Source organism: Streptopelia decaocto, assembly GCF_964273445.1.
Source record: "Streptopelia decaocto genome assembly, chromosome: 1".
NCBI lineage: Eukaryota > Metazoa > Chordata > Aves > Columbiformes > Columbidae > Streptopelia > Streptopelia decaocto.
This window is the reverse complement of record NC_138663.1, coordinates 66,136,865-66,151,899: the sequence shown is the minus strand read 5'-3', so window position 1 is coordinate 66,151,899 and position 15,035 is coordinate 66,136,865. Positions and strand designations below refer to the sequence as shown.

Sequence of the window (15,035 nt, the reverse complement as noted above, 5' to 3'; positions counted from 1 at the left end):
GCAATTGCCCAGAAGAGAGTCTGTCAGAGAGACATTTAAAGATCATGAGGTACAGTTACAACTTCTGAGAAGTTTATGATGAGGGATATCTGCTGGATGAATCCTAGGCCTCTTGGTTTGTAGTTGTAGGTTTTGGGACCTGCCCTGTCTTTTCTGTCAGATATCTGCAGAAAAGACTAACATCAGCAGCAATCCCATGTTGCCAGCTGTCTTTCCTCCTAGCCTGGCTTGTGCAGCCTGCTCCTGACCAGTCCTGCTCTCAAGGGTCTATGAACACTCAGCAAGTGTCATTAGATGTCTGCTTATGGATATGAGATGCCTCTGAGCTGTTCTGGGCTCTTCAATCTGATTGCAGTCTCTTGACAACAGAACAACTGAAAAGAGATTTCCTGGGGCTGGGCCCGTCGGTATCTTTGTGATCAAGTTTTACCTAAACCTGCCCTTCTCCTTTGTGCCAGGATCTTGCAGGCCGGGCTGGAAGTGGAGCGTCTCTCTCTGAGAAACTTTTTCCACTGGTTTCACTCAAAGCGAGGTATGTGGAACCGGCGCCAGCTGAAGACACTGTAGCCTTCAACCCCAAAGCTGCCCGGAAGCACCGTCCACCATCTCGTCTCGACATGCACTTCATCGAGGCAACACAGCCGAGCGCACAAACTCTTCCTCTGCCTCCAGAGCCCTCTGATGGGACGGCACAGCTGAGGAAGGGATGGTCAGGCTTGGGAAGCGGGAGCTTCTCCTGTGAGCCATTGCATCCAAGATGTGGGATCTGTGTCTTAAGAAGGCGTGCGGGGGAGATGTCACTGAGGGAAAGACTTGTATGTCCTGCTGTGCAGTCTGGCGGATGGTGCAGTGGGAGAGGTGCCATATTTCCTGTTGAGTCTTGGCGTGATGCAAAACAAACACCAATCCCAGCTAAGCCTATAATGGTTTATTTATAGTGACACGGCTTCTCTTTCAATACTTGAAGGAAAAAAAAAGAGGAAAAAAACCAACCACCCTCCTCATTTCTCCTCCTTCCCCATGTCTTCAGCATCCATGCCTTTGAACAGAGAACCAAAGTAAGTTCTCTGAACTGTTTTGTGTCCACATGCCCACGTGCTGACCCAAGGCAATCTGGAGGTGGAGGAGCTGATAAGCACTTTAGGCTGCTGGTGCTTAGACGTTTCTCTGTGCTTTTCACTTTAGTCATTATGAAAACTTGTGCTCATATTCAGCAAATTATGGACCATGGATGGAGATGCAAGTACACCTCCCATATGAAAGCCACGTTTGCCTGCAGCTGGGCAAGGTGGCAGGGGTTGATGTTCAAACTCCACCTAAATTATTGATCCACTGCCTGAGGGTAGTGGAGGGGTTACACAGAGAAACTAGCAGGGCATCTCAGGAGGAACTTTGCAGCCTTATCTGACAGACGTGTGTTTGTCCTAACAATATCAGGGAAACCCTAGCAGGGAAGAAGTGGCAATATTTTATTAGTCAAAATATTGTGATTTTGTCTGAAAAAGAGGAGACAGAGTATTCTGCTCTCTAAATCCTGTACAGTTATGCAGCATCGTTTAATAAGTTATGGCCTCATGGTTATGTCTTGTCATAGTTTGACTTTTATGTAGAGACCACGTTTCTTGGCTGAAGAACCAGCACAGCTGTTGGTACTTCATCTCTGAAACATCCCTGGCAGCTCTGGCACGGTACAGAGGAGGTGGCCTCTGGTCATGGCACTTGCACTGGGTGCAAAGAACAGTGAGGACAGAAGAGGGTTAAATGAATAAAAGGATGGGCAGACCCATGCTGGTGTTGATGGAGGAACTGTGGAAAAGAGTCCCTGTCCACAGCCGGCCTGACACTACAGGGAATTCTCAGCCCTTAAAACTCCCATTAATGCAAGGCAAGATATTTTTACCCCTGTAACCATTTTACAAGACTATAGAAACCCAGAAATCCCAGCACACTTGGTGCTCTGCGCTGGAGATTTGTTGTCCCCATACCCTGCTGAAAGGGCTGCTACTGCTCTCAAGCTTCAGAGGAGAGCTTGATGTAGGATGCTACTCACAGCACCCAGCTCTGTGCGGAGCTATTGAGAAGTGAGTAATGCAGGTATGCAGGAGACAAGCAATGCTGACATGGTACTAGAGTTGTTTGCTTTTTATGCTGGTGGAGTGGATGCCAATTCAGAATAGGCATTCATTTATTATTAATTCCCTGGTGCTTGACAAGTCCATCAAGTTCCACTGTTGCAGTAGAAAACAGAACATGCAAGTTCCGGCACGTGAGATAGAAATCTTGTCAAATCATCTGCTTGCCTCCATCCGTGTCTTGCGGGTGATGGAGTCAGAAAAAGTCAACCAGATTTGAGAAAGTTTTGCTGTGCAGTGTGCAGTTCTGGTGAGAAGCAGATGAGAAAGGGCTCTGTCTCTGAGTTCACAGAACCTTTGCCAGAACAGATACACTGAATATCTCAGAAGATATTCAGATAGCCTTCTGCTCAAGCCAGAGTAGTCTTTTTATTGAGGGAAAGTATTTTCCCCATGTAGAGACTTAAGAAATGAAACACTGTAATTGGAACAAGAGGGAAGAGGCTGACAACAGTCAACACTTATTATTATTATGTTTTTAAATGTTTTATGGGAGTTTAGGAGGCCAGAGCCATGTGATGCAATCTTGCAATAAGCTCTGTTTCTGCCTGGAATGTGCAGTGTCAGTCACGCTCTCGGTGCATGTCGCAGCCTGTGCTTCACTCAAACGCAGGCATAGCCCCACGAGTGTGCAGGTGAGCTGCTCCCGAGGCTCCAGGACTGTGCCTCTGCAGCCTGTCCAGGCTGGCTCTGTCACGCAATCCCTGTGGAATGGGGAGAGGCTGGCGGGGAGGGTGAGCGCTGGGACGCGACGAGGCATTAGGAGGACCCAGCCGTTTGGCCCCATTGAGCGGAGAATGACACAATGCCCATTTTGTAGATGGAAAGCTGGTGGATTTGGTGGCAACCCTTATACCATGCACAGGGAGGAAAGGTTATTTGTACTGTGTGCTTTCATGTCTGACTTACATGTGGTCTGCAGCACCTGAAGTTAGCAGTGAACATTCATCTGCAAACACTGTTAAGAATTAGGGGCATCCAGAAGATAACTCACTTGGCTTAAATGATTCTAAATAATCCAGCAAAGAGTGGCCTGGGAAGTACAGTGCAGCCCTCTCTCCAGCACTGCCAGCAGAATTTTAGGATTTTGCCCCTGTACGTTAGCTATGACTGTGCTCCTTCCTTCACACCTCGTAACCCAAGCCAATGGCAAGCAGAACTGTTTACCTCGTGAGGACTCCTTGGTTGAGATGTAAGGAGTTAGTGGGTATCAGTCCAGTTTACTGATGGCCAGTATCCCCACTGTCAAAGTTACCATCACAAATGTTCTCCGCTTTCTAGCACAGTGTGTATTTTTAGTTGGTATTTAAGCGTTGTGTTAGTAAACATGATTAGTACTAATTGGCACTAGTTGGCAGCCTCTGTGGAGGAGCTTGAAGAGAGTCCATGGGGACGTGCAGTTTTTCTCCCCAGAGTCATGACATCCAGTGACAGAACCCAAAGGAATGGCAGGAAGATGTGCCAGGGAGGTTTAAGTTGGATATCGGGAAAAGGTTCTTCCCCCAGAGGGTGGTGGAGCACTGAACAGGCTCCCCAGGGAGGTGTCACGGCCCCAAGCCTGAGTGTTCAAGAAGAGACTGGACAAGCCCTCAGACAACCCTGTCGGGTTGTCCTGTGAAGGGACAGGAGTTGGACTCAATGATCCTTGTGGGTCCCTTCCAACTCAGGACATTCTATGATTCTGTGATGACTCTATGAAGAGGGGAGAGCAGGCAGCACATCAGGATTAGGTAGTACGACAGCCATGCAGTGAAAGGACGTGGCCATCCAGGGTAGTCACCATGGTCCCTGATCAGCATAGCGTTACACAATGTGCACTACAGCTGTAAGGATGGTTCATCTCTGGATCTGGCACAGCTGCTGGAGACCAACAGAGAACCTGGCTTCACCACAGCTTGGAATCTGACACCCCTGACAGTCAATCTCATTTCTATCACAGGAAATTTTTTAGGAAGCCGTGTCTGGGTTTGCGGTGAAGTTCACCCTACGTTTCTGGCCTTCACTTGCATCCTGGCTGTGTCCTGCCTCGACAGCAGAAGGAAATTGGTTGCACCGGATTTCCTGTGCATCAGGCAGGTGGGCAGGAGGGAACTGCTCTGGCAGCTCTCTGGCTGGGGACAGCTGAGGAGATGATGGGCCATGCTGCAGAAGAGACCTTCTCTGGGGCAGGATGTGGCCAGGCTGGGGAACCTGGGCCTCCAAGCATGGGGTGCATGGCAAGGGGGTTCTGCCCACAAATGCCAGCTCCATCTTGAGGACTGTGAATTGTAGGGCTGAGGCGTGTTTTGCCAGCCAGTGAAGGGAACAAAGAAGGGCTGGCTTTTATTCTGAGAGAAATGTATTGTGTGAAAGTTAAAATGTGACTTGTTTTATCATTGTCTTTAATGTTCGCCCGGTATGAACATCTCACCTCTTTTCGTTGCCTACGAATGTCTAAAGTTGATTGTTTTTTAGATATTGATGCCTTGTGTTAAAAATCTGACTTGTACCTTTGAATTATCTGCCTTAATGTGGCTCTGTGCCTTCAAGACGACTCCTGGGCCACCTCTCTGTTAGAGCTGGGGGATATACTGATTCTCCCCCACGTTTTATAAATACATCATCTTCCTACAAGAGCTCAGTTCTGTCCTTGTGTTACTTATACCTGCATCGCCACACAGCAGGGATTAGAAACCATATGTTGCCCCTATGGCCTCATATAATGAAGAGCTTAGACAATACCAGAGAGACAGGTCACTCTCTGCCCAGGCCCATGAGAGGTGGGTGGGAGATGCAACGAGCAGGGTTAACCAGGAGTGAGATCTGTTTCGGTCCCCTCTAGGGCTGGAGTAAGGGTGATGGCAACAAAACAGTTTTTCTCCTGTCTTCCTGGGTTTATCATGTGAAACAAGATAGAGCCATTGGATAAATATATGTCTCAGCAAAGCAGAAGTGCTATGTGGTCATGGAGAGAGAATGTGGAGAATGAAGTGGTCCCTCTCACAAGCATGGAACAATTTCTGGAGAAGACTGCAGGTGAGAGCCTAGACCTGAACTCAGTGCTTGGTACAGCCTACACAAATGGGAGGTCAGCTCTTTCACAGCAACTGCTTAATTAAATTCAAACTTGGCCCTTTTTCTCTTCAACTCTGCCTCCTCTGAGTATAAAAAGCTTGGCTGGAACGGGAGTCAGACATGGAGAGGGAAAAAGGCAGCCAAGGTTGCTAATGAGTCTGGTTCCATTATAATGAGAAATGATTATTAAAGGTGACAGGGGAAAAGCATTCCAGTGCACTGCTGGTCTTCTGCTTGCCTGGGCTGGGTGACGGGAAGCCCTCTCTGCTCGGGCAGGCCTCATGCACCACCATACCCGACCTGGCAGGTCTCTGAGGTGATGATGCTGAAGTTAAGATCTGGTAATGAAATTCCTCTCGCTGCTTCTCTCTCAGCTGAACCTTTTTTTTTTTCCCCTCTCTTCACATTCAGTCATCAATGTTAATTGCTTTGCCTCCTGCTCTGTGAAGTGGTGAGTCACAGGATTTGGGATCTGCACAGGGTACGCATAATTTTTTACTTTTTCATGAACACAGCCAGATGAAAACCCTTTGCTGGTGGTTTTGCATTGACTAGAACTAGTTATGCTGCCTCTACAGTGAAGCCTTTTCCCGAGGAGAGCAGGATAACAGAGGCTTCACCCCCATTTGCCATCAGTCTCAGCAGAGATGGAGGAGCAGGATAAGCAGCAAATTCAGTGTCGCCCCAGATCTGCCATCCCCCAGAGAAAGTGGAGGACAAGTCTTTACCTGTTTCAGCAAACAGATCCCAGACTCTGCTCAGCTCTGATAATTTAAATTCTGGTAAATATGTAGTTGGTGTTTTCCACCCTACTCTTTATACGCAACTTGCCTTCAGCTGCAAAAAAGCCACTGTCCTTTTGCAGGTGTGAGCTGGTGCTGGCCCATAGCCTTACCTAGCTTTCCTAGGCAAGATCTTTCACATCCTCTGCAGAAAAAAAGCACCACCTGTGACTTAAGCAAAAATTTAGTTCTGTAAAGTCAGATGTAGAGCCAAATGAAATTTACCCGTATCAGTTATTTTTAGCGTCAGACATTCCCAATGACTCCTGAAGACCAATATGTGGACATTTTCATGAGATTTCTTTCTCAGTGATGGCAAGAGTACGCAAAATGAAAAATCCATACTGAACTCTGATTCTGCCGTACAATGAAAAAATCATTTAATAATCAGAAAAGCATGTCATTATTTAAATAGCCTTATACCAGGCCATTAAAATACCATTTTTTAGCATGACTACAGAGCTACAAAATTTAAGATCAAATATTTTTACTCTTTCAAATAAAACCTGAAAAATCATTAATTCGAAGACCTCTTTTAAGGAAACAAATTGTTCTAATACAAGAGAATTCCCGGCATTGTCAATATAACAGTGATATGTTTTAAAATATTTATGTTAGTGATAAGACCTTAAATTATAATGGTAATTTTTTAATAAAGTAATACACTATGCATCTTTCATTTCTCATTGTGGCAATAAGCCTAGAGTATCTCCTTATGTATAATGTTTCTTCATTTTCTACTAAATATTGTCAGGTTCTTCTGACATAATTCCTGATAGGTCCCTGGCAAAGACGTTGGGCTATAATATCTATTTTCTGTCATGGTTAATTTTCCAATGCTGGAAACATCTGATTGTTTTCCTAACTGTGTCATGTTTAATTTTATTTTTAAATAACTAGGAAAACATTTTAACTGGTTTTAGCTACGCTGATATACACACACTTTATCCTCCCATGAGAACTTATTTTTTTTTCTTTTTTTTTAATTTGAGAAAACTAGTCCAACATTTGGGAAGTAAACTATTAGATACAATTGCTTTAAGTATAGCAAATTATGCTTGAGACAAAAAAAGCTGGACTTTTATCATTTATTTAGCCTACAAAGTAAACCGTTCAGTCTTCTCTACAAAATGAGCCAATATTGATTATGTGAAGCAGGCAACTAAAAGAAGAGATGAGATTTACAGAACTCTGCTTTGAAATTGTGTACCTGCTGCTGTTCCTGTAGGTTTATCTAGCAAAGTTTGCTCTAGCTTTGAAAGGCAATGCTTTGACCCCTTCAGAACTACAAAAGCATTACAGTAAGGGGCCGGTATACCATGACATGTACACAGTTTTGAAAGTTTAACCCAGTTCTCTGGATTCGTCGATGGGCTCCTGCTGAGGTCAGTGAAAACAGAGGAGAGCTTTCCCACCAGCCACACTGCCCAGCTCCTGCAGGGAAGACAAGAAACACCAGTAAGGTCTCAGCAGGCTCCTTGGCACTGCATGGGCAGAGAGGAGCAGTCACAACACATCGGCTTGCTCGGCACCAGAGCCACCCCTACGGGTGTGGGCTGCTGCTCTTCAGTGCTCCCACCCTTCTGGATCCCATGGCAGCAGTGTTTTTGTAGAGGCTTTTGGCCTTTGCATCCTCCATCATCGTTATCATGCGACTGTAGAGTTTTCTTGCTGGCTGGTGCCTCAGTATATTGCGTTTAAACTATGTTTACATAGAGATGTGTTTACATAGAAACAAGAGATGTGAACTTTGCTTCTTGACCTAAAGCACTTTTGACCTAAGAACATGTCACTTCCTCATTGACCTGACATGGGAACTCAAGCATTTGGTTGGACTCTTATTCTCAAGTCTCTTGAAAATGAGAGGTAGATTCTTAAAACAGCCCCTGCCAAACCACACTGACTCTTGTGAAGAGCTCTTTCACCCCTGCCTTGCCAGCACCTTCTTTTTCTTCTTCTCACATAACACTGCCATCTTGGGATACCTCCCAGAAGGCACCTAGTTTTCTTTCCCAAATTTAGCTCACATCCCCACCTGGTATCCATATCTAGTCTGAGGTCTACAGCCTTCTGAAAACCACTTGCTGCTGATAAATCCCAGCAGTTGGGATGTTTGGTGTTCTTGCTTTAAGGACCAAGCAATGAGAAATCCTCATCTTCTGAGGGGATTTGTTCAATGGCCCCAGATGCTTGTGGGATAACCACATGCCTCTGGAAAGGCTTTGTTAACTTGTGCAGCTTTGCCTTCTCCACCTTGCAATGATGTTTTCTGAGACTGAGAGCCCTTCCAGGGGCTGGCAGCAATGGGAACTCACCCCTTTCTTACCTGACTCCATTGCCCCATGACTTAATAAGGTCGAAAATTCCTGGTAGGGTAGAGGCCAGTCTTCTGCACCCCAAAGGCTGTGATGAAGATGTTGAGGATGACTGTGATGAAGATGAGAGCTGTGGCAGTGTTGTTGAGTATATTCAGACGGGGTTGCTTTGCAACATCATTCAGGTTCAATCGAGCTGTGTGATACAAAGCAAAAAGAAAGGGAGATTTGTAGCTTGACTCCAAGTCCTCCAGTCCTTGCAAGCCTTCCCTGCCTGGCAAATGTCCATGGTGCCCCTGGCTACTGTGACCACAGAGATAAGGGAATAGTCCCAGGAACTTTACAGAAGACACAGCTTACTCTAGGACGACATAAGAGGATAGAGCAGAGGAAAAACATCCTTTTTTTTGGTCATATCTTTGTTTTGCCGCAGAGATGCCATTGCCCTCCAATGGGCCAACCCTAAATAGCCAAATTACTGCTGCATGCCAGCCAGGCATGTGCTATGCGCCCCCCCCCCCCCTGCCACTGCATAGCTATGGGACATGGCAAGGGAGGGCTGGGTGACTTGGGGGACAAGGTCAGCGACATTGTACTTGGGTTGGGAGACCAGTTCTTCCTTGACACCATGATCTCACGTATGTGCTGACACTGCTGTCAACCCCCTCCTCACCCTCAAACCAAGAGACACCTGGGTACATGAAGGAGATCAGCCCTAGTTGATGGGCATTGATCAGTTCAGCCACGGGAATGCCCTGGTCACCGGGGCTGTCTGGCTGACAAGCCATGTGAACATCAGCCTTGTGGCTCCCTGCCTTCAGCTGTGGTCCCCTGTGCCCCTTCTCTTCACAGCTGGCTCCAGCCACCATGGCTGCCACCAAAATAGGCTGTGCCATGTGGGGCAGGGGAAGGAACAGGTCACAGGATTTCCTGTAGCCTCCGATCCTGTGTCCCACACACAAAAAAAACCCAAAACAAAACCCAAAAACGTACAGAGGATATACAGGAAAAGGCAGAGTTCTGCAGACTTTTAATACCAAACATGTGTTAGAGACTGAAACATAGCAACTCTTGTATCAGATGGAGCACAGGGCAATCCTGTCTGAAATGCTGCTGTTAACATATTGTCTGTATGGCACAAGAACAACTGTGGGATTGGTTAAATGTGAGGGTAATATAGGGAATCACAGAGTCACAGAATGTCAGGAATTGGAAGGGACCTCAAAAGATAATCAAGTCCAATCCGCCTGCCGGAGCAGGAACACCTAGATGAGGTTACACAGGAAGGTGTCCAGGCGGGTTTTGAATGTCTCCAGAGAAGGAGACTCCACAACCCCCCTGGGCAGCCTGTTCCAGTGCTCTGTCACCCTCACTGTGAAGTTTCTTCTCATATTTAAGGGGAACCTCTTGTGTTCCAGTTTGAACCCCTTGCTCCTTGTCCTATCATTGGTCGTCACCAAGAAGAGCCTGGCTCCATCTTCATGACACTCACCCTTTATATATTTGTAAACGTTAATGAGGTCACCCCTCAGTCTCCTCTTCTCCAAACTAAAGAGACCCAGCTCCCTCAGCCTTTCCTCTTAAGCGAGATGCTCCACTCCATCATCTTTGTTGCCCTGTGCTGGACTCTCTCCAGCAGTTCCCTGTCCTTCTGGAACTGAGGGGCCCAGAACTGGACACAATATTCCAGGTGCGGTCTCACCAGGGCAGAGTAGAGGGGGAGGAGAACCTCTCTGGACCTACTGACCACTCCCCTTCTAATACACCCCAGGATGCCATTGGCCTTCCTGGCCACAAGGGCACAGTGCTGGCTCAAATACCTCTGTCTAAGTTGTTCTGTTAGACCCTGGCTTGAGTGAGGCAAAAGATGCAGCTAAAATGTGTCTGCAGGAGCTGCATGATGGGGCAGACTACAGGATGGGCAGCAAAAGGCCCAAAACCCATCTCTCCCTGCAACAGGGATTCAGCAGTGGGGAAGTGAACGTAGAGTAGTGCTCAGAGCTGCTGTGCAGGAGAAAATACCAACCCACTCCCCGCTTTAAAAAGCAGTTACACAGACCTCCCCACCAGCCGCGTCAAGCTGTCTTCAACCATCCTCCAGCCCTCGTTGCAGCCAAAGGGAACAGTTTTGGGGAAGAGGCTTCTCCCTCCCATCCCCGTGCTGTCCAAGCCATGGGGCTCCCCACCATAGCAGCACCCTACAAGGGTGCACATGCCTCGGCAGCTGCCTTACCAGTGATGATGAGGAGAATCCCAATCACCACCTGGAAGAAGAGGGAGATGCTGATGAGCACGATGAGGGTGACGTAGTACTGGAAGGAAGACCCCTGCTCCAGCACCGCCTTGAGCTGCGTGACATTGGCCATGAAGAGCGCCACGTCCAGCATGCTCTCTGCCACGCTCTTCTTCGTCGCGTAGTGGTTGATGTTCATCGGCCCGTTAAGCCGGAGCCGAGGATTCAGACCCTGGGCAGATGGGAGAAACCGCATGAACCAGTGCAATTGCTAAGCTAACAGGCCTGCCATCTTGGACAGGCTGCTGCCTCCTCCCAGGGTTTGTCTGGAAAGCCTGGGAAAGAGTCAAATTGTGTGTTTTAAACATGTTGAGAGCACTCGGTTGCCCCTCACAGTCACCTCATGATGTTAATAGCCACAAGATACTTGTGGTGATCAAGAGCTCTGTAAGGTTAGAAAAATACTGGGTATTTTTGTGGAAAACAAGATTGTCTAGGGTTACAATAATGTAGATTACCCAGAGCCAGGGATTTTGCAAGGAATATTAAATTCTCTTCCTTCAGGGCACAGACAAGCCTTAAACTTGCAGGGGATTAGAGAGAGATCTTCTCTTTGGGTCAAGTGTTCAAGGAACCATCAGTGGCTGAGCTGTGTGTCTCCTCTGAGCACTTTTTGCTGGTTACTGTCTTAAACAAGATACTAGAGCAGATGGGACAATCCACATTTTTGTTTCTGAAACCAGGGACACAATTTTATCGAAACATCAAGCACTGAAATGCACTGAGACAAGGGGTGGGATCCATCACACCTAACTTTAATCACTCAGGCACATTTTTTTGTCAGTGGAAAGAAACAAGGGGTAAATCACCTGGTTGCCCTTAACCCAATTACAAGCTGTGGGTCATTTGGCTGCTTTTAGCCATCCCCTTTTTCTCTATTTTTCTTGCTGAGTTTCTCAGTTCCTCTGTTGCCTGTCTTGACTCGTATGCTCAAAACAAACAAACAAACAAAAGATGGGAAAGGGGATTATAGTTTTCGATTCACCCAGAGTGCCATTAGCTGCTAATAAACCACCCGCAAAGGCAACAATTACAAAAGATTTGAAGATATCTGCAGCAAGCTACGAACTTCTTTCTTAAAAAACCAAAATAACATTTCCATGTAGCAGACAGGCTTCAGCTCTGGGTAATCAGCCTCCTGACAGCTGTAGTAAAGACCAGCAGGCTTGCTCTTAGTGCTGTCTGATAGATGACCCTTTAAATCTGGAGATAAGGGCCAGGTATGGGCCTAAGGTGACCTCTTTTGTTGAGAGTGGTAGGAGAGTTCTCCAGTACACACTGGAAGTAGAACTATGCCTACATCAAATGGTAAGTCCTATTTTAGTCCTTTTGTACCAGGTGCAGTAGAAAATGTAATCTTTCTTCTATATTCTGGGCATGACACTTGGAAAGGGTTATGGCTTGTGCTTCATGCTGCTGTCTCTGGCTTCCTTGTGCATCCTGGGGCAAGGGTGGGAGTGTGAGCAAAGCCAGTGACCCTGGGAGGCAGCTGTGTGTGGTTCTGTGCCTGATCCTGAAACTGGGGGTGGATTTCAGGAGCGGGTTGTGGCCTGTGCTGGCGATCACCCTCACGTGGGAAAGGTGTGGAGTAAAAAGCAGGTGGGAAGGACTGTGTCCAGTTTGAACTACTGGTGACTTGTGATTCCCTAAGAAGGGGCTGGATTGGGCTAGGAAAGTGCTTTTGGGGAATTTTTTTGGGGGGGATGAGGAGGATAGCTTAAAGCATTACTCCTACATTTATACAGTCGTAAAATTACATTTGGCCCTTTGAAGGCAACCGTGAGGCTGATGTGGCCCCCAGTGAAAATGAGTTTGACACCCCTGGCTTAAAGCGTGCAATTCTTGTGGTTTCTAACAGTGAAGTTACTGTGGTTAAGAGGCTCCTCTGCAAAGCTTGTGTTTCTTGCTGTCAAAGGTAGAAGTTTAAAGATACTGGAAGGAGTTAAAAGTAGAAGTCTAGAGAGCTGGTAAGGACTCTAAGGTGGTGCATAGGTGTTCCAGACTTCTTAAACATTGCTGTCTGGTGTCTGGGCTGGAAGAGAGGTATCTCTCATCTCAGAGAAAGGAGGCCAGTGAAAGCTCCAATCCTTGGAACATGTCTTAAAAACCTGAATTTAGTTACTGCCCCCTCTTAGCTGACTTAAAAGCATGTGATCCTGTCACAGCAGAGTGGTGCCTGTACCAAATGGTGCAAGGTTTGAGATTTGGCCCCTTTCGTGTGTTTTCTTCCTTCTTTCTGCAGAGTCAGCCCTCCTCCCTGCAGCGTCATAAGGCTGGGCATTGATAGTTTATCTCTGCGTAATGATGAGTTAAGGGTGCGAGAACAAGAGCACTGTACAAAAAAGACAGCGCTTTTGTTAGCTGAGTGACTGGTACAAGGAGGCTGAGACATCTGTTCCCACTTGCTTATGTGGAGATAAATAAAGCAAGTCAGGAGCCCTTGTTGGATGAAAACACATCCTCCTTTTCAGCTGCCCCCACGCTCCTATACCTGGGTTGTGAAAGGGGGCAGAGTTGCAATGCACTGAGCTCTGTGTCTCAGAAGATAAGGCAATAAAAATGGACAGCTTTCACAAGGGCTTTTCTCATGTGAATGAGCACAATGGCATGCTCCCCTGTTTGGACATGATACCACAGGCAGGGATGGGCACCACTCTCTGATGTGGAGTCACTGGATCTGGGAAACCCTTGCACTGAACAGTGCAGAACCGTGATTCATGTTTCAAAGTTCTGTCAGCCCAGGCTTAGTAGATCCAGAAAGGTGGCCAAAAGGTTACTGGGTGATGAAAGCTGGACACAAAGCTTTCATTTAGGCGACTAACCAATCAACCAGTTTCATGTAGGCATCCTTACAATGCAGGAGTCCTTACGATGCAGGCGAAAGTTAAAGAAATCTGTCTCCTCTATGGATTTGCCTTTACAGGGTATTTATTCACTTTCAGTCCAGCAGCTGTGAATGCAAGTCTTGGGCCTCAAAGAACAAGACACTTAAAGAAACCAGAAGTCTTCAGAGACCTGGCATTTTGATTAATGCAGGAGGTTGGCTTCGCTTTGGATGGCCGGTGCCACAGCTGTCACTCGCTACCCCCTTCCTCTGTGGGTGTGCACACGTGGCTGTGACTCTTTGAGCTGCCACAATGCATGTACAGGTCTTCAAAGTTGGGACCATTGCTGCTTTTGCTTTGTCTTAAAGTTCAGTCCTGTAAACTGCTGCCGCTCAGGAGCTGAGTCACAAGCAACTCGGGTTTCTCTGCAGCAGGGTTGCCCAGACAGCTGTGGGGGGTTACGTGGGATCACTGGGAAGATTAAATGATTCTCTTTTGGCAAACGGATTCCTAAGTCAAGTCACAGGACATAGCTTAAGGCTCATCAAAGTGATTTATGTCATTAGACTAGAGCTGGTGTCTTTCTAGTAACTTTGAAAGTGTTCCCCTTCTGAAAGTGGGGACCAGTGCCTGTTCTTCTCTGTATTGTGTCAAAGAGAGGAGACTTGCATCTGGCCATCAGACACCAAGTTCATCTCACAAGCGTTGTTGCAGAGCCAGCGTGTCTGCTGGAAAAGAGCACCTAATGGTATGCAGCAGTTTCTTAGGGGGCATGTATCACTATTTCTCACTTTTTAAGGGCAGGGAAGTTCGGATTTGGAGAACTCCAGCCCAGTCACACAATAGTGCTGGCTGAACTGGTGCTGGAGCTTGGCTGCCAGGTCCGATTTCTGGATGTTTTGGCTTTCCATGCGAGGCAGCCTCTTTCCCTGCAAAGAGTCTGCTGGCTTCAGTCTGACCTCAGGCAAATCCCCTTTCTGCTTCCTTTTGCATAAATGTGGTGCAGCAATACAGATCACTACAGGGGCTGAGTGAGGCACCCATCAATGTTTTATAACTCAGAGGCTTTATTCTTACTCAAAGCACACACAAAAAATATGTAACTTCCACATCTATAATGAGGGTTTTTTTTTTGTGGTTTTGTTTGTTTGATTGGGTCTTTCTGGGTGTGTTGGGGTTTGTTTTTTGTTGGGTTTTTGTGTGTGTGTGTGTGTGTGTGCATTTTGTTTGTTTGTTTGTTTTTAGGAATTCTTACAGATAAAAGGATTAATATCACCACAAGCATGGGATTTATCTTTTTTTAAACTCTCTCTCTGGTTTTGCTGTAGGGACCTGGCAGGTCCCAAGGCCTGTGAAACTTGACTCTGGCACCAGAGGGCATGCTGAGATCCAAAGCTCACTGAAGCTACCTGAAAAATTTCCACTGAAGTTAGATTTCAAGGGAAATTCTTTGCTTTTTATTATGCACTTATTTTTACAAGAAATAGCTACTTTCTTCTGAAAACTTTTGGAGGAGGTTCATCTAAGTATTTCTTTCCAAAGCTCGTAGATTTTGGGCTGAGGAGAGCACAGAGCTTTCTTAAAGCTACTTGGACAATTTCTACAAAAACTGCAATTTATCTTGCTGTATTTTC

The 15,035-nt window shown here is 46.6% G+C and overlaps 2 protein-coding genes across 7 annotated transcripts in view; one reads left to right on the top strand and one right to left on the bottom strand.

Moving 5' to 3' along the window:
* The window catches only part of B4GALNT3 (beta-1,4-N-acetyl-galactosaminyltransferase 3), a 70,167-nt gene extending 65,426 nt beyond the window's left edge, over window positions 1-4,741 (top strand). For 5 of the 6 annotated variants that reach the window (XM_082074371.1, XM_082074372.1, XM_082074370.1 and 2 more), the window contains one exon: window positions 459-4,741. In XM_082074371.1, the coding sequence (XP_081930497.1) occupies window positions 459-567 (109 nt within the window). In that variant the 3' untranslated portion in view covers window positions 568-4,741. The remainder of the gene's footprint in view (window positions 1-458) is intronic. The other variant, XM_082074374.1, reaches the window with a different exon arrangement.
* Window positions 4,742-5,726: 985 nt separating this feature from the next.
* NINJ2 (ninjurin 2) overlaps window positions 5,727-15,035 on the bottom strand; it is a 51,739-nt gene continuing 42,430 nt past the window's right edge. The window contains exons 2-4 of the mRNA XM_082043161.1: window positions 10,517-10,748; window positions 8,295-8,479; window positions 5,727-7,402 (exon numbers count right to left, since the gene is read on the bottom strand). Of these exons, the coding sequence (XP_081899287.1) occupies window positions 8,316-8,479; window positions 10,517-10,748 (396 nt within the window). The 3' untranslated portion in view covers window positions 5,727-7,402; window positions 8,295-8,315. The remainder of the gene's footprint in view (window positions 7,403-8,294; window positions 8,480-10,516; window positions 10,749-15,035) is intronic.